Source organism: Diadema antillarum, unplaced genomic scaffold (genome assembly GCF_040938485.1).
Source record: "Diadema antillarum isolate AM-2024a unplaced genomic scaffold, OU_Dant_1.0 seq00001384_RagTag, whole genome shotgun sequence".
NCBI lineage: Eukaryota > Metazoa > Echinodermata > Echinoidea > Diadematoida > Diadematidae > Diadema > Diadema antillarum.
In genome coordinates, this window is record NW_027272140.1 from 61783 (window position 1) to 81642 (window position 19860).

General features: G+C 38.5%; 1 protein-coding gene across 1 annotated transcript in view; it reads right to left on the reverse strand.

The window, feature by feature from the left end:
- LOC139708887 (uncharacterized) overlaps window positions 1-19860 on the reverse strand; it is a 39447-nt gene that overhangs the window by 17443 nt on the left and 2144 nt on the right. Inside the window, exons 2-3 of the mRNA XM_071620850.1 lie at window positions 6162-6712; window positions 3180-3270 (exon numbers count right to left, since the gene is read on the reverse strand). Coding sequence (XP_071476951.1) covers window positions 3180-3270; window positions 6162-6712 — 642 coding nt within the window. The remainder of the gene's footprint in view (window positions 1-3179; window positions 3271-6161; window positions 6713-19860) is intronic.

The window sequence follows — 19860 nt, forward strand, 5'->3', positions numbered from 1 at the left end:
ACGGACAAAAGTTGACAATTTAAGGCAAACAGAGAAAGGCTTTGAAATACACTGTATTGACACAAACATCAAATCCAGAATAGTCATCTTACAAAATTCAGCTGACACCAGACCCTCCAACAAGCAGAAATGGTCAATTATTTCTGACATGAAACCCTATGCTATTTGCAGATATTGCCACAGAAGTCCAATATCATTTCTGTGCACCCTTCCAATCGCATAAATAATGATTTATGGCCTCATAGTGGCATAGGCTCTGAAATTCTCCCAGCATCTCGCGCAATGTTAGTATGAAAACCTTTTTGACAAGTTTTTCCAACCTCCCACTTAGATTGTTATCATCTCAGCAAGAACACACCCCGCGAGGCAACTCAAAAGTTAAGAACCAAAAAAAAAAAAATAATAATAAAAAATAAAAAAAACAATTGAGGCAACTGCAAAGTGTAAATAGTAATACTGCAATGTTTTTCTTTCATCACTCATTTCTAGGTTTTGTCTACAGAATATACAATTACTACCATGGATTAGTTCCATGGAAAATGTGTGTGTGACTGTACATTTTAACATACCAGTACCTTGGTTATATGCTGATCTCTACTCCTGCATCAGTTCTGGAACAAATCTTAGACTGTGTACAGTACCAAAGCCAAACCTTCCTCTTCCAGTCTGACAGAAAGACTGGAAACTTTTTTCACTGGATATTTTACCACCCTCCTCCTCAATTGCAACGCCATGCCATGCGTTGCTCAAGATAAGAGTGCATGCTTCAGTGAAGCCCTCTATGGCAACATTATCAGCTGTGATTTTGAAGATGACAAAGTGTCAAATTCTACGAGCATGTAGCAAACATACCCCATACAGTTGGCTGACTCATCCAGCTGTTGCCAGCAGAGATACAAGAGTGCTGGATGCCAAGCAGACAATGATCGCTTACTCTGTCAAAACAAACTGGTTGCAACCTCAAGTTCAATAAAACCAGTAAGGGCAAACAAGATAAGGTTGAGAAAATACACAACCTGACCAAGTACACCATGCTACTGAGATGATGAACTCTACCAATCACCATGCCAATCCTTGCCCTCTCACTAAAAATGCAGCTTACAGTCCAGGGGTACTATGAAATTTAATTTCAGCTGAATAAAATGTCTTGTGTGTAGTACCAACTAAAAATAGATACATCTAGTTGCGAGTGAGAAAGGGCAAGGCCTTCCTGATGGAACTATCAACCATTGGGTAAAATTAAGCGCATTCAGTCGAGGCACAATGTTGTTTCCCTGAAACATGGCAACAGAAAACAATAGTGCACTTTCAGACAATATTCAAGATGGCATGGAAAATACAAAGAAATCACATGGGGGGGGGGGGGGAAGATTCCATCCAACTTGGACCTAAAGGTCAAAAGTTACTTAATATTAAAGTTCAGGGAAACATTTTCCTGGTAATCCCAGGTATCGCACGGCAATTTGCTATGCATTTTTACACCAGTGCTACAAAAACTATTATTTGTGTAGCAGTTTTCTTCAATAAAAGTATACAAACAGTTGAAATATTTTTTATCAGCTGAAATTGCTATAAATCAGATTCGAGTTCAAAAACTTTTCCTGAAAGTTTCATATTTTGTTAAAAGAAACAGTGACAGAAGTAGCAGCCACATAATGTCAATCAAACAGGCAATGTCATGGCCTCACATGTCTTTCATGGCCTAACACACAAATCTTTGCTAAGTTCTTATACATAAAGAATGAGGAAAACATTCTGCATTCAATTCCTGTTGAGGTGTGTTTGATGATTTTTAGGAAGAAAAGAGTTGCAGTTGCTTAGCTGTAAATGAAAATCACGGTCTTCATGATGTATTCGTGCACATACCAATGGGAGAGCAGCGAGTTGACACTATCACCATCCTATCTCATTTCCATATGTGGTGCACTCTCTGGTAACAACACTAAAGGTGTTTTTAATGTTCTCTCGTGTCTGATTTCGATGAAAAGTTTGCTTCTCTATTCTTCCGATTATTCTCCCCATCCTAAAGGCAATTTCAACATGGAATGAAATTGCACTTTAAATACCGTGTTATATCGTCTGTACGTCATGTGCAGATGCACTGAGTATTGCATAGGTTTTACGAGGTAATTGCGCATGTATTGATTAGTTTGTTTTCACTTCCAACCTGTTTCAAGAGATCCTGCCCAGCAAGTACCCATAGACTAAAAGGGAAATCATGCCATCACAATTACAATACTGCACATATGCAAAGACGAATACCAAAGAGCTATGGCAAACATTTCATGCTATAAGGTAGGCCCATTTTCGCTGGGGGAAAATAGACATTGAAATATGCAATGTTCTACATTTTCCACTCACACTTCATCACACACACACACACACACACACACATACATTGTGATGTCGCTGCACTTTAAAAACACTCAACAGTGTTTGCAAACATAATGTGCAATATGTAATTTGCTAGGCAGCCTGCATGTCAATTATGTGAAATGTGAAATTCACAACAGGCTGAAGAGCTAATGTAGCTGTAAACCATCATCGCACATTTTGAGCGTGCCCACAGACAGTAATCCAAATATTGAGCGGAAGCTTCATGACAAAAATTGCAAGTTCCCTGCCACAAGGGTTCACCCTGCAATTCATGACAATGGACTTTCACATGAACGCAGATAAAGCCCACTCCAGTGTGCAGTTTTTCAAGTAATGTTTCAGGTGGCTTTTGGCACTGTTGCTATGCAACTCCCACCATAATGTTGAGCATTTTTAAAGAGCACAATCTTTCACTGTCAGTGTAAAATGACCCTAGGGACATAATGTGTTTCAAAAATATCTTGCATTAACATGCATTGATGCCAAAAAATGCTGAAGTTACTTACCTTGAAGCTGCTCTACAGTTCAAACATCAAGTATCTTCACCGCTGTTCTCTATATCATGGGCACAGCAATCACTAGATTGTTTTACTGTAACAAAATCTACCCACTTCCTGAACTCTCAAAGCGATCCACAGCCAAATAATCTTACACTCCTAGATGGACTTCAAAAGTGTTCTCTTATCCTGTTGTCGTTCCTGATGTGCACTTGAAACTTTCAACAGACTCTATGTGTGTACGTAAAGGCCTCTTTCAGGACAATGCTTCCACCAACACTGACAAGTCAAACTGATCCTACCAACCTGTATTTGCTCCAACATCCTGCCCCTCTGGTTCCTCTGCAGTCGACTCTGGCTGGTCGCTTGTTGTTCCTGCATTCCCTGCATTTGTACGCTGGAAATGAGAAGGAAGGAAACGCTGTTTTACATTCAGGATGTACACGGATACTATATGTTGCGTACAAAACACAACTGAGGTCACCAAAGGTGTCACTCATTCAATGTATAGATAGCTCAATTTGATCATTGTTTATCTATTTTCCTTTCCTAATTTTTACTAATATCTCAATCTTCTTCTTCTTCCTTTACTGTGCAGAACCTTCTTAGAGTATACTAGCACATTCACAATATCACGATCATCAATAAAAACACAACCCACTGAGAAAAAGTGAAATATTATGTCAAGAGATGTACATTACGTACATTCAGTTACTCTAAATATCCATCAATCATTCGATAAGCTTCAATAGAAATGGGTCAAATACAAAGTTTAACAAAAAGAAAAGAAAAGAGAAAAAGCCTAGGACTTCACGATGAAACATTTAGAAGATTGGCTCTGACATAGACTTGGAAGTGCAAACATGTCAACTTCCTTCCACATGACTGGCAACAGCTAGTCTACGCAGTCATGTTGTCCCTGGAACAATCCACCCTAACCAAAGAAAAAAAAATACAAAGAAAAAAATGCGGTCATAGTGCTACCATTGAATAGAAGACAATTTTGTCATTATAAATGACGCATACTGTACATAACATGTGCTCCATGCCATCCTGTCCCACCCCCCATCCCCCCCCCCCCCATTGTCATTTGCATGTCTTTTGAGAAAATTTGAAATTAGTCACTTGACTCCACACAATGAGTCATTTGGGGTTTCCTCTAAACACCATACTAGATAAAACTTTGAATAACAATATATTTTTGTTAGCTTTCTCTCTAATCTGTATGTAGCTTCCAATATTCTACATCTTGGAATACAAAATCCCTCCCCCCCCCCCCCCCCCAATATGTGTTTCCCATGAATTCTCTTTTGTCCACTGTCATGCCATTTTGTTCACCTTGGGAACTTTACTCATCACATAAATCAAGTATCAGAGCTCGGCATTCTTAAAAACAGTATTACATGTTTTACAGAGCCTGTGGGGCCTAGCTCTCTTCAATATGGGTATGCTGAGAATTAGAAAAATGATGGTGGCCAATTTTTTTTCTTTTATCGACATTGCAGGTAATATTTTGGTGGGTGGCCACATAGTTCGTTCATGGGATCTGACTTTGGTAACAGAATTCAACTTTTATTTCTTCTTTTTTATTTAGGGGTAGGGCTGCAGGGGAAGAGAAATTTGTAAAAGGTGCATGCTATGTAAATTCCACTATGAACCTTACTTGTATGGATATGAGCAAAGGCGAGGCACATAAAGATCCCTGGCTAGAGCACGTAAAGATCCCTTGCTAGAGCATAACGGAGTTACTCTAAATCCAAACACTCATAATGGCAAATACCTTTCTTAAAGGCATCATCTATTATTTGCGGATGAAACAAAAACCCAGCTTTAGTGCTTCAAAATAGCTCTAAAATGTGAGTTAGGAACAGATATAACCAATGTAACAAGGAAAAGTAGAAATTACGCGGTGCGTAATATATGTCCCCGCCGGAAGTAGCATTTAGTAGCAAAATGTACAATATAGGTAAAAAATCAAGATCAAAGGTCAAAGAAGTCAAAGTTCAAAATTCTGTGTAGAAGTTTTGAAGCCCTCACCTAGTGCCATCACATAAAGGAAACAGAATCGAAATCGGGTTAGAAATGGCGAAGGAGTAGCATTTTGTAGCCAATGTACAATATAGGTCAAAAATCAAGGTCAGAGGTCAAAGAAGTCAAAGGTCAAAATTCTGTGTAGAAGTTTTGAAGCCCTCACCTAGTGCCATCACATAAAGCAAACGGAAGTGAAATCGGGTTAGAAATGGCGAAGGAGTAGCATTTTGTAGCAAAATGAACAATACAGGTCAAAAATCAAGGTCAAAGGTCAAAGAAGTCAAAAGGTCAAAATTCTGTGTAGAAGTTTTGAAGCCCTCACCTAGTGCCATCACATAAAGCAAACGGAATCGAAATCGGGTTAGAAATGGCGAAGGAGTAGCATTTTGTAGTGCTCAAAATGTACAATACAGGTCAAAAATCAAGGTCAAAGGTCAAAGAAGTCAAAGGTCAAAATTCTGTGTAGAAGTTTTGAAGCCCTCACCTAGTGCCATCACATAAAGCAAACGGAATCGAAATCGGGTAAGAAATGGCGAAGGAGTAGCATTTTGTAGCAAAATGTACACTATAGGTCAACGGTCAAGGTCAAAGGTCACGACTTAAATTCTGTGTAGAAGTTTCAAAGCTCCCATGTAGTGCTATCATATAAAGCAAACAGAATCAAAATTGGCTCATAAATGACAGAGAAGTAGCAAATTGAAGATTTTGATCACACACGGACGCACACACGGACGCACACACGGACACACGGATGGACGGACGGACACACGGACACACACACGTACGGAGCCCGTTTCATAGTCCCCTGCTCGAACTCGTTCGGCGGGGACAAAAATGCTGATCAGTATATAATCAATGTTAAACACAATAGTTATAATCAAATTGTTTCTAGAATAAACCGACTACAGTTATGGTTTATTAAGAAATATAGTGATATCTTCTTATAATTCAGGCTTTATCGCAAAATTTTTACATAGCAGGATGTTCTATGATACAACTGACCTACACATAATTATGCATCAAATGTGATAACTCGCACATATTTAAAATCACTGCTCCCAATAGTTAACAATACCTTTAATACGGCCTTCTACTCATGGCACCGTGATGAACAATAATCCACATTTTATCAGCGAGGAATGTGATTTCTCTGCAACGAGGAAGTTTGGGTTCAGAATTATGTTGTGCTGCAGCGGAAGGGAGGCACACATGAACATATCAAATCTGGATGGCAAATAACTAAAATATAAACGGTACCTGGTTACGGTCTGTTGTGTTCTCTCTCCTGTCAGGTGACTTGGCGTCCTTCCTCTTTCTCCACCCAAACCTCTTGGGTGACAAGTTGTGGTCCGAGTCGGAGGACTGATCGATGGATTTCTCTGACTTGGGCTTCTTTGCTCCAAAGTGGGGGAAGTGGACGTTCAATATTCCCTTCTTCTTCTTCCTCTTCCTCTGGTCTTCCTCCACTGTCAATTCTTCGTCTTCCGCCTCGTCCCCAGATGTCAAAGTGCCAAGTTTCCCCTCCTCGTCCCCCTCCTCCTTTACTTTGTTCTCATCGGGAGCCTTCACTGGAGACATCGCTGCATCCGCAGTCATCTGATCTGGTTTGGTCTCTGAAGATTCTGCTGGTTCTTCTGGCAACTGTGGTGGGGACTGAACTTGTTCCCCTGGCACACCTGGACTTGGAAATGCTGTTGCCTGAGCGGCTACATCGGCGGGGCAATTCTGTTTGGCTTCCGTCTCTGGGACTGTGGAACCCTGCTCCAGCACAGCAGCGCCGCCTGTTTCTCCCGTTCCTGCATCCCCGCCTACTAGAAAGAATTATGAACACGCAAGCACGGATAAACATATTATGAGTTACCTGTGATTTGGCAACACTTCATACATATCAAGAGAGTTTGGCAAGAGATTTTGGCAAGATGACTATCATTGGTATTCGCCTATTCACATCACATTTATGCATGGTGTGATTGACATTTGGAGTAACACCTGTTGCTAACCAATTTGCTGCTTTTGAAATAGCTTTTAAAGTGGCACATCAACACAAATATACCGGCACACACACACACACACACATGAAAAAAAGGTAAATATTACTCTACTCTCAATTTCTGCTATCTCAATAGGATTATAATAAAAATGTCAACAAAGAAAGCATTAGGACTCTGTGAGTACAATCCTGAGGTGGAAAGGTTTAAAGAAAGCTGTGTTCCCACTATTAAGTTGGAAAGGTGATTTATAACAAGGTACAGTATAGGGCCTACAACGTATGTGTAGAGCTTGTTGGAAGTACGCTACAGTTCTCTTTAGGCAGAACCATGCTTTTGACATTGTAACTGCCGGCCTAAAAACAAAACAAAACAAAACAAAACAAAAAATGACAAAGGAAACAATGTCAAAACAAAAATGTTTCCTTGGTTGTTGTTTTTAGTGTGTGTCTTTTTTTTTTTCTTCCTCTTTTTGAGGGCAGTTATCCTCATGAAAAATTCGTCCACAATGATTTTCATCTGAATTTACAAACCACAATCCCATCCACTAAAGCTGTGGGTAATCAAGTTCATTGTCACAAGCACAGCATTTAACACAATTATTGATGTTATTCACAATGATCCATGACGAAAATGGGTGTACATTTCCCAGTATGAGCTTTCGCTTTCAGCAGAGCACAGCTGCTGCAGGCTTTACGAGCTGCAATTTTGCAATCCCCCAAACCGCATATCCATGACCAAAATGTCAAAAGCATTCTGAGAAATTTCAGTCTGAGGGGCATTGTATTGCCATTTAAAGTTTTCAGTGCCCTTGTGTTTCAAAGTGTACACTAGTACTCGTTTCCTCTAAACAACAATTAGACAAATTCACGTCCAGGCAAAGTGTACATTTGCCGAGATTATGTCCAACATTTCTTAAATCTACCATATAAACAATGAAATTCAAGATAATAAGATTAACTTTCAGTCCTTGATTGCTTCATCATACTGTAGCTACAGCTGTATGTGCCGAGTTTGATAACCTCTGCATAAAATATTTCCTGAGCAGAAACTTTATGAGGATAGAATTTGACTTCAACCTCTCAACTTGCTCAAAACCCTATCAACCATGTAGGCCTAACTTATCTTTGGAATTGTTCTTGATAAATACTGTTAAAGGGATGGTATAGTATTGTTTTGAGATGAGGATTGAGCTTTTAACTCTTTTTGCGAGATACTATTTCAGAAACCACTCATGAAATGCTACAGGGCATACAATTCTAAAAAGGAATTCAAAATTTATTTAATGACAATCGGTTTTCAAATGGTTGAGAGATATCCAAAAACAAAGTAAAACAAAGTGATCCTATTAAAAGGTGGGCCCAACCTTCTATTAGGATCCATTTGCTTTGGATATATCTCAGCCATTTCAAGACCAATTTTCATCAAATAAACTGAGTTCCTCTTAGAATCATATGCTCTTTCACATTTCATAACAGGTTTCTCATTATCTTTAAAAAAGAAAAAGCTGAAGCCCTATATCAACCAAAAGTTGGACTATACCATCCCTTTAGATATAAACATTTGGTGAAATCATGTATCAAATACTCCTCAAGTAATTGCAAAAACAGTAATATTCCAAAAATCTCATGTTCAGCTTTGATCCCTGACTTTGGCTAAAGCAACTCCCCTCCCCTCTCCTCCTCCCCCCTCCCCTCTCCTCCCCCCCCCCCCCCTCTCCTCCCCCCCCCCATCCAACACACACTTTTTTACATTCATTGTTCTGCCATACTGTTTACTAAATCCTCGTACATCAATTTAATAAAATGTGAAAAATACTTACTGCAATATCTTAAAAAGTCAAAACAAAAACAATGTTCAGACAAACAAACAATACAGTATCTCCAGCACCCACAGTGTGGCGGCAATGAAATGCTCATGCTTCATCCCTCTACATTTAGGGTCTATATACAGTGAACTTTAAAGGACAAGTTCACCTTCATAAACATAAGGACTGAGAGAATGTAGCAATATTAGTATAACACATCATTGAACGTTTGAGGAAAATCGGACAATCCGTTCAAAAGTTATGAATTTTTGAAGTTTTTGTGCAGTAACCGCTGGATGAGAAGACTACAGCAGTGTATGAATAACTTAGATGTCACATGCGTACAACAATATAAGGAAAATATAAAGAGAATTTCACAAAATTTCATCTTTTGAAAAAAGTACACATTCCCTTGACTCGTTACCGACATATGTTATGGGTAATATTATTCCCCCTGCCTTTAGAAAGAGGCAAGTCAAGTGCTCTTTTATTATGCGAAAAAAGTGAAAATATGTTGAATTTTCTTTACATTTTCTTTATACTGTTGTACGCATAATTACTCACAAGCTGTAGTAGTCTCCTCATCCAGCGATTCCAACACAAAAATTTTAAAAATTCATAACTTTTGCATCGATTGTCCAATTTTCCTCAAACTTTCACTGATGCGTTCTACTAATATTGCTGCATTCTCTCAATCCTTATGTATATGAAGGTGGACTTGTCCTTTAATACAAAGCATTTTTCACAGCAGTTTTGGATGTTGGAATTTGCAGTAAACTTGTAAATCCTCGGTGATCTATAATACCGCAAAGATAATTAATAACATCAATCACATCGGGGAAGGAAGTGGAAAAGGAAATTAGTCAGTTTCTCCCGAAGGGCTGCCGTACTACCACATACTCTACAACAATGGGCTCTGAATGCAGATCCGCACAAGTCTTGGAGTACCTCGGAATATGTCACAATACGATACGTTATCCAATGTGGCATTCCCTGATAACATGTCTGTCTTCACCATCGGAGCAAATGTCTGTTTCTGTGATTCATATCATACTTCATACACAGATTGACAATGATATTCGATATAACTTCCTCTCCAGAAATAGAGGTGCTAATTGAATTGTTCCTTCCTCCTTGGATTTCAGCATGCACTTCAATCTCTCTTTTGTATATACAATTTGTAGTCTCCTATTTTGCATTTAGAAACTTTGCAGTCATTTATTTCCAGGTACTACAGACATTTCATGATAATGTCTTTCGATATTCGTGACTTACTTATCAACATCTAAAATTTTAATTCAATTGTGCTCACACACAAAGACTGATGCTTATGAATATTCAAATCAAATGGGCTCTTTCTGTGTCATATGTGTCTGTGTGTCAAGTTTTTTAAGTGTTTATGAAAAATTGTTAAGAAAATCCACTTTGCACCATTTTCTATCGTATACAGCTTTACTAATGATTTGCAATCAACATCAAATATCTTATGAGGGCAACTCCACTAGGACAGAGAAACTTGCAGCCCTTTTACATCCTCATCTGTAAATCTTGCTGAATAAGTACTGTAAATGGAAAATTTTTGCAGTACATCAATTTTTGCATATTTCGCAGTACATTAATTTTTGTGTATTTTAAGCTACTTTTGGTTGGTGCAACTTCTAAATCCCGCAAAAATATCTTCACAATTTTCTCTGCACATTTAAACGGATTGACAATCGTGCAGCACGAATTCAAGAACCCACAAATATATTTTTGAGCCCCTCAGCATGAAAAATTAATCACATAAAAATATGGAAGTTTACAGTATATGAATGTTTCTTTTGATCTATCATGCTACTGGACATCAAGCTTGCATTCATAACACCGTCACTCAGGAACTGAGCCACACTGAATTTTATTTGATTGTATATTTGCCATATATATATTTGTCATTTCTATTACGCTATACTTGTGAAGGCTTTCCATTGGAATGAACCTGAAAAAACATGTCATAGTGTTTCTAAGGAACAGATGTCACCAAAATATTTTCAATTCATCTAACCATTTCTTGCCAGCTAACTAAAAAAAGCAAGCAAAAAAGACCAGCTTTTAATTTTGATTCTCTTTTGACACAAAAATCACCTCAAATCATCAATTTGATTGACTGAAACGACTTTTTACTCCACTTCAATTCAGCGTGGTACACACGTCAGGTAGAACTAGAAGGAATGGAAAAGACAAGATGTCGCTCTGCTCTGCCACAAAACGGATCGCCTTGTGATCTTTTCAACCAGCCCACTTCGAAACACACACCTAATTACATTTCACATGGGAGCACTGATTGAAGTTGACAGGGTTAGTTGTTGCAACAAGTAGAATTCCAACTCCGTGTAAGGTCAACGAGGTCAACGGCTGCTTACAAGTTTTGTAATTCAGCGTCACAAAGGGGGCAAAAGAATAAAAAAAAAACATATCAAGTGGGAGGAGATGGGCAGTGAAAATGGAAAAGCTGTTGCTCAGTTCTTGCATAGCAGGAAAAATAATTGAAGTTCCCTTAAATTTTGGTTGACCCTTCATGTAGGCCCCACTATTATCTGCAAATACTCCTGAAAACTAAGCCAGAGCTCTGCATTTTTCTTGGGGGGGGGGGGGGGGGGGGTGTCAACATGGGTTTGACTCATATTTCTTCTTGTCACACCCATTTTACGCTTCATGCCTATAGTTTGTCACTAGTCTTTTTAAACAGTGTGCAAACAATATATGTGTAACTGTTTATTAAATTTCAAGATATCATCTAGAATCACATCCTCAAAAGTATGAGTTTTTATCTATAGGTAGACACTTTAACATAACATGTGCTTGTATCCAAGACATAGCCTTGGAGGTACATTTTAGATCATTTTGATGTTGTTGTTTTCATTGCGGGGGGGGGGGGGGGGGGCATTTACTCATTAAGAAAAAAAACATCGCAGTGGAATAACTACATAAAAACTTTCTCAACAGTGCACTCACTTTTTTGACAGCCTGTCTCTGTTTGAAATAGGACAAAGTTGCAAATTGTATAAAATTGGCTGTCAGCATACCTTTGTCACGCCTACAGCTGATATTTCAACAAGTTGTAGGGAGAGGGGATGCATGGAAAACAACAAGGCATGTAGAACTCATCATCCACCTGCAAGTTCACTTGGATATATTTCAACAGGATTTCCTCAATTGGTTTGACAATCAAATTGCCCCATCTTGTCCTACCCGACGATCTCTACCTGTGAAGATGAGGTGCTAATTGGTGGCTTTACGGTCGCCACGGTAACAGACACGCTGTTATGTCAGCATCAATCGAATGGAATGCCTGCCGTGATTGGCACACTTGATCCTGGATTTACTGACTTCGGGATATATACATGAAGTATATAAAGTATGAGCACTTTCATGTACCTAGTCAAGATTTTAAAAGTACAGATTTAAAGGCATTCATACATTCTGATTCCCCCTATTTTTTGTTTCTGATTTCACTCTCTTTCTCTCTCTGTTGAAATGATAGGACAAATGTTTAGAAATGCTATGTACATTTGTATTGTAGGGGGAAAAAAAATCAAAGGTGCACTTGTTATAAGTTCAGAGAGACATGCTTTCCCACAGCTGATTTATTGTTCAATGACAGAATTATTGATGAAGTATCCTGCTTACTTCAAAAAAAGTTGCATAAGAAGAGACATGGGCCGTTTTCACACCTATCGAGGAATGTAATTGTAATGCTGAAGTACAAATACGATTGAAATTGTGACTCAAATCATCATTCATTCACACGACTGAGGAAGGCTTTGCAGATTTTGCAGTTTGGTTTTGAATTTAAGAGCAAGGACAGGAGATTTGAATTCTTTGCAAGTCCCAATTAATCACCACTGAGATGTAAGTCACGCATGCTTTGATTGCAGTGTGAGCATTTGAGGAGCGCAGTCTTTCTGCAGAAGTGGTTGAAAGGTCTCCATAAACTCCACCCCCCAAAAAACACGATTGGAGGTCAATTACGTTCACACGGCTGTTTCGCTCCGTAATTCTGGCATATCAAAAATGATTGGAAAACACCACAGAGCATCATTTGAAATATGATTGGAATTACAATTCAAATACCCCTCCGCAATCCCAGTTTGCATTCACACGGTGAGAATGCTTATCATAACACAATTCTTGTGATTGTCGTTACAATTTTTTTGTTTCAAATTAAGCACTTTTGGTACATGTGAAATCAAGGATGGACTATAATTCTAATGTTTGATCTGAACGTAACTCTTAAACTGTTAGATGATATTGCTGTAAGCTTTTATAGACAAAGAAAGTCAGGGGTATATAAACAATTTATATCCATACATACTTCTGAATCTGAAGAGTGTCATGATTCACAAGTAATACACTCAGCAGATTGTTTAGGATGTTAGGGCCATGTGTAGATTCAGGGAATTTGCCATTCTTTCAAAATATTCAACAATTGTCACAGCCATGCCATAAAGGCAATTGATGTATAATAGTCATTGTATGATTACAGTACAATGTGTATCTGCACACTCACAGTACATACTATTGTACAGCTTCACCAAGAAAAGGTCTAAAAACTGATAAAAGCCAAGTTCTGCTGCAAAGATGCATTGAATGTCTACCTGCCTCTTATGAGCTCAGTAATGCCTATTGCATTTGCAATTCTACTGTGTATTTTTTTCCTCCAAAATTTTGCAACAAGAAGACAACAATACTTAAGTGAGTACGGGAACCACAGGTTTATTGTAAGCTATTAATATTGAAAAGTGGTTTCCTCACTTTGAGGATCATACTGTGTTGGAAATGAAAATGTCACTGCTCAATTGTTCACATTGGCTGTGCATCAGAATATATACATGCTTACGTACAGATACATAGATTTCTGGAAACTACAATATAAACCTCCACAGGGGAAACTTGTAATTGACAGACCATACAGTCTTTTAAACCACTGTCACTTGGCACACACAGGCATCTCTGCGATTCGAGATTACTGGGATACACCGAGTTGAGGAAGGACAGGAATAATCCTTGCGTCATGCTCATATTTCGGCAGGACATCCTTACCCAAGAGACGGCGTTGAGCTTGCACTGAGCCCCAACCTTTGCAGGACTTTGAATAATTATCCTTGTGGATCTCTGCCGATAACTCGCATACGACTATCGCTCAATATCAGTGACACACACAGAATCTGAAGTCACTATTTTGCATTTTCAGGCGACTATTTGAGCTTCCTCAGTCTGCTGATCACTCATGTAATCTGATACCGTTCTACAACTTTTTGGCATGGACTACTTTTATATGATGTTTTCTAATTCAATAAATGCATGTCATTGTCTGATTAAGGCAATTCTTTATCCCTACAAAAGTTTTAAGCCCCTGGCTGGCCCTCCCCATTCAAAGAAAGAAAGAAAGAAAGAAGAAGAAGAAAAAAAAAAAGGTCTGAGTCATCAACCCAGACCATTATTCCTTGAGACTGTCACAGCAAACATTTCACTTGGTCCTTTAATTAAAGATAAATTACAAAGACTCCAAAATTTCACTTGACTGTTCCTTTCCTACAATCCCATGTTAAGAAATTCTTCTACCAACGAACAACATCTTGTTGGCTAAAGCATAATGGCTGTGAAACACAAATACAGCAAAAGCATGTTACTATTCAAGAACTTGAAGTCACATAGGCCTATTCTTTGTACTGCGGAGAACATTCTGTCACGAAGGTTTGAAACAAGAGTATCGCTTTTACAACCATTCCTACAAATGTGTCCCCCAATGGCAAAGATGCGGATGCAGTACAAAAAAAGACGAGAGCGAGATGAGAATACCAAAAAAAAAGGTAAACAGTGGGCGATGAAAACTTTGTTTTGAGACATTTATTGATGCCCTGGAAGCCCTCATGTTTGGGGAAAACTTTTCGGGGGCAGTGCATAAACGTAAGACGTCATGCAGTCGTGCGTCACAGAGTGAGAAGTATGCAAGGTGGAACCGGAGCGATTGGCTTGCACCCCAATCGAAGAATAAGTTCCCATGACCTAGAATTTTCAGAGGTAGTTCGCATTTTCCGTTGTAGGAGGTCAGAGGCAGGGGTCACTCTGTAAAAACCTGAACCCTAAGAAGTCAATTTCAATCTAAGGTGTGGACGGACTTGCCATTTGGTTGGCTTACGGATTTGGAGAAGAACAACACAAAAGTGATGGTGAAACCAAGAGAAACACAGAATCAAAACCTGTGATCGTGAAGTTGTGCAGAGGCAGGTGAATGCTACTCAATTTCGAGTCTATAAAACAACATCCACGCATATGGACAAGACTGAGTATGTATTGTCACTGTTGTACTCAAGTCTTCAGCACTTGAATACTTATTGGAAAACAAGTAGCCATCTTCTACGGCAAGTTGTTCATTTGCGATGTCAAATTTCCGGAGAAGGTTAGGGATATGGGAAGTAAGAGCCAAATAAACTATTCTCTGGGCAAGTTATTGTATAGCCTACCCACATAATTACCCTAAGATGTAAGTTTTCTTGAATGTCAATGAAATTTGGTTAGAAAACAGATTTTTTTTTTTGTCACAATGGAACTTGCATTTGGTCACAAAGTAGCAGGCTTCGACCTGAAATGGAATTAATGCAGAAACAATGCAAAAAGTTTATTTAATTTGGGGAAAAAAAATACAAAAATCCATTCTAATTTGAAAATAGGAAAGATTGAGAATGATTCTACAGGCAAACATCATCACTGACAATATGGGCAGAGGTACACAAAACATTTGTAAACTTATGCTCATTTTAGTTACCTCACATAGCATCCATTGGGCATTTCCAACATACAGTAGGCCCTACTTGACTTGGTCATAAAACCGCAAAGATGCTATAGAAAGGCACCGTTTCTCATGATATCCACGACTAGCTACTGTATGATGGTTGTTAATTCTCTTTTTGAATGCACATGCTGGTCTACCACACAAGATGAGATTTTTTTCAGAAATTGATATCTGAAGTTGATTTGACCTGCACTGAATACATTTCAGACATGTGCCTTTAAACTCTGACACTATTCATTTCAAAGACTTCTTTCTATTTTTGAGGCAGATATTGCCACTGATTCATTCCATGGTGGGTCCCCTGTCAAGTCCTGTCAAGACCTTGGGATGGATAGACCTCTTTAATCCTGTGAGCTTTGCAGAGAGATGATGAAGTAACGCTGAAGAGGCAGGGGTCAACAACTTCTTGGTCCATGCGAGTCAGCAGCTGCGATGGATATCAAACCTTTTCTGAATCATACTGCACGTCTACTCTTACACATGCTCATTTCGTCATTGAACTTTTCTTGAAATTTGGGCTTAAAACCTTGAAATATGAGAGATTAAAATGCAAGTGAAGAGGTATGGAATGGCCAGAGCCAAACCAGTACATCATGCCTTTCTCTTTGTGATGCTGGTACATGTGGAAACGAGCAGAGCCATTTTTTTCCCCCCACCCCTCCAAGATTGTCAGCGCTGTTGTCACAACCATTCTATGCATTTCCTTGGCGCAGGCATTCTGACAAAACGGACCTTGAGGGCTAGTAATAAGCTTGTGTTAGTTGACCTCCCATGACCCTTTACAGATTTCTACCACTAAGCAAACATTGGGAGCTCCCTTGTTCTGCCAGTATGGGAGTGGGGCAAAATCCCAAAGAATTACCATGCTCAGTCGGGACTCAAAGGAAGCAAATGCCACACTGATTCAAACCAACTGGCCATTCAGAATTTCAGATCACATTATATCTGCAGACTTCATGAGAACATATTTTATTTAACTCTTGGTAGAAGTTAGAACTGGGAATCAATGATCACCATTGGTTATATACATCGTTGGCTAGGATCCTACATTACTTTTTTGTTAACTGAAATACATGTACATCATACTACATCTATCCAGGGAGGTGGAAATTTCCACCTCTTTCCACCTCCCTGATCTATCTCCGGTTTCCTGAATGTATTTCACTAATAAAAACAAGGAAGTTGAGGTGTACACTCATGATACAAAGCTGACAAGCAATTTGTGTATGACACCATCAAAGATATCTGAACAATACAAAATACTACAGACTGCATATAAAACACTTTACCATTGCTTCTACAGAGCCTACTCCCTTGTTAGAGTAAATTGAAAATGAAACAGCAGCTGGTCTGCTGACAACACATGTGATGATATGATGGCAAATTGGGAAATGATAAAATATCAGGCTGATCTCTCATTTTTTAGGCCTTTTCATCTTTCTGAAGTGTAAGGTATAGGCCTAGTCTTCCCTACTTTGCTGTGTCTCTACTACAAATTTAAGAATCATTTTCATGAAAGACATACCTGTAGGGCCTAAATTCCTTGGATAATAGGCCTATACCTTGGATGTAGGCATTTAAAGTTTGAATTTAAATCCTTTCTTTAGCTTCTAAAGGATACAAATACTGAATTTAAATGCTAGTACAGAAATATACATTGTCAAGACTTTCCTTTGGCTTGCTGAGATAAGTGCATACACTCCAGTCAACATCAATGATGTGGTAAATATTATCAAGTAAATAAAGTCTTTTTTCCCCTTTGTTGCCACCAACAGGTGCTACAATACCTGTAACAAGAAAATAAATCTGTTGTAGCTCCATGATATAAATGGCACTGTGAACTCTGATTTCATCTTAACTTTAAAAATGTCAAGAATGCTAGTAAAGCACCAATAAAGCTTTTACAGTTTCCTCTTAAAATTCCTTACAACAATATGTCCTTGAAATCATAATACACCACAGTTATAAAACGTAGCTAGTACAAGTGAACATGTCAACAGGAATTCAGCACCGGTATTCAATACCTCTGGCACAGTGACAACAGGTGAATGGTGCAAATATCACGAAAATTCAGCCATCAACTCGAACAGCAAAGAATGAAGAAATCAGAAAAAATGTCCACAATGCTGCCAATATGACATAAAATACAGCAAAACCTGAAGAATTGAGAGTAAAAAAAAAAAAAAAAAAAAAATGGCCATCTCAAAGAAGATTGTGAGAGGCCCTATGCAGGGAATGAAACCAAGGAATGTCAAAGCCAGTGAAAGCCCTGTGGTCACTCTCACTAGCCAATCACGGAAGCTGCTGAAGAGCTTGTAAAGATGGGAGTGGCCTGTCAACAGTAGCCTCCCTTTCAGGCAACTCTGAACATGCACGTGACTTTCAATCAATCAATACAAAACAAACCATATGCACCAAACCATAAATACCAACAACGACAGGCAATTTGATCACAAGACAATACTAGTATCCATTTTCTTCTTGGTAGGACACAGTTTTCTTTTGAATTGCATTATAATTCAATTTGCAGCTAAACAATTCATACATATGTACATGTACTGATGTATCTTCATATTTTAGATGTTGAGAGAATAATTTTCTTCCTTCTTTTTCTTTTTTTTTCTGCTAGTATTCATCTCCTTTTGAAGAGACGTCCTAAATGATACACAGTACCTAACAGGAAATGGCAAATGCAGTCTTTGCAATTTCAGTTCAAGTCAAAGTCTTCCCTCATTCTAATACTGTTCTTGTTTTGATGACCAAATCAAAATAAATGCATTTGATATCACAGAAAACTGTAGCATAATCATCACCAATATCACTCCTAAGAAAGCAATATCATCTCTTGAAACAGCTAACCTGAAGAATCACATCTAAACCATAAAAAACAAAGGATGAAAAAGTGTGTAGCCAGTTGGTGAGATTTAAAAAATATAGCCAGTTAACACTATACACAGACCTGTCGCTGCACAGCAAGTTGCCCTGCATCTGGTTGGGCTAATAGCCAGTAGGAGAATGCATCTACACACCAACTTGCATTGAAACTTGCTAATATACAGTAATGGGAAAATATGAAGCATGAAAACAGCCTCAGAACATCAATGATTGAGGGCAAGGGTATTATCACCTGCCACCTCATGTTCACTGTGGAGAGACTTACAAAAAGTCCTTGATCCTGGAAGTTGTTGGTGAACAAATGTTGAATGGTTTGTGAAGCATTCCCCTGACACTGCCTAAGCAAGCATTACCCACCATCATTAAGACTTGGCACATTACTTACCAGTACATCCCTTTTCCTTTACCTTCTTTGTCTTTGTGTTTAAAAAATTATGGGTTTTAATCCTGCCTGGAATTCATGAAGATATTGATCTAGCATGCATCAATATTCATCTCTATCCAGCATATACTACACTAGTAATAAAATGGCAAAGTGAGCAAAGAGTACAGCTGAGCCTCTGAAAGCAAGGTATTTCACACTTGTGTGCCTACCTTGGGTTAGGAAATTATAAGACAGTCATAGATTATCAATTATCATATTTCTTTCTCATCAATAGCTTCACCATTATCTTTAACATAATTACTAACATTTTTCTTAGCTTACTGATAGAGGTAACTCTGTGATTTAATAAGACACAATTTTGGTACATTATGCTCTACATTCACACAATGGGTTTAGTTCAGAAGGGCTTGCATGAGTGGACATCTTCTCCCTGCATGCTATAAAGCCAATCACTCAACAGCCTAGCTTGGCATGGAAAACTTAGAACCAATCATTACAACTGGATTCATGAGGTGCTCCTGCTTGAGTGGTTGAGTGTATGGGTGTACCAGAGCATGACAGTAGCATAGAACTCAATAGACAAGGGAGTGTTGTTTGATTCTAGTATAAAGATCAGTCAGTTTAAACAGCCTTCAGGTAACTATTCACATTCTACAGTAAAACCCCCTACTAAATGAAACAGGATATAAAAAGTTTCAGTGAACAAGTCCCTTCCTACTATTGCTAGTACTAGTATAGTAGATTTTAATGATCAAATGATCCGGTGGGACAGAACAGTATAATTCTACAATTTCAAACTGCAATGATACCAAGCACTTCAGAGGCATAGAGAAGAATGTATTTTCCTCTGATGTGGGAACATTGTTACTGTTGGCTAATGGCTGTAGAATCCAGAACCAGCCCATGGCAAGTAAAGCTCCGAGTCCGAGACAATATGATTTAAAAAAAAACAAACAAACAAACAAACAAACAAATATTAGTTGATTATTTTGCAGGTTTCCTTTCTTGCAATGAAACAGATGTCAGACTCATTCTATTTATCACTAGTG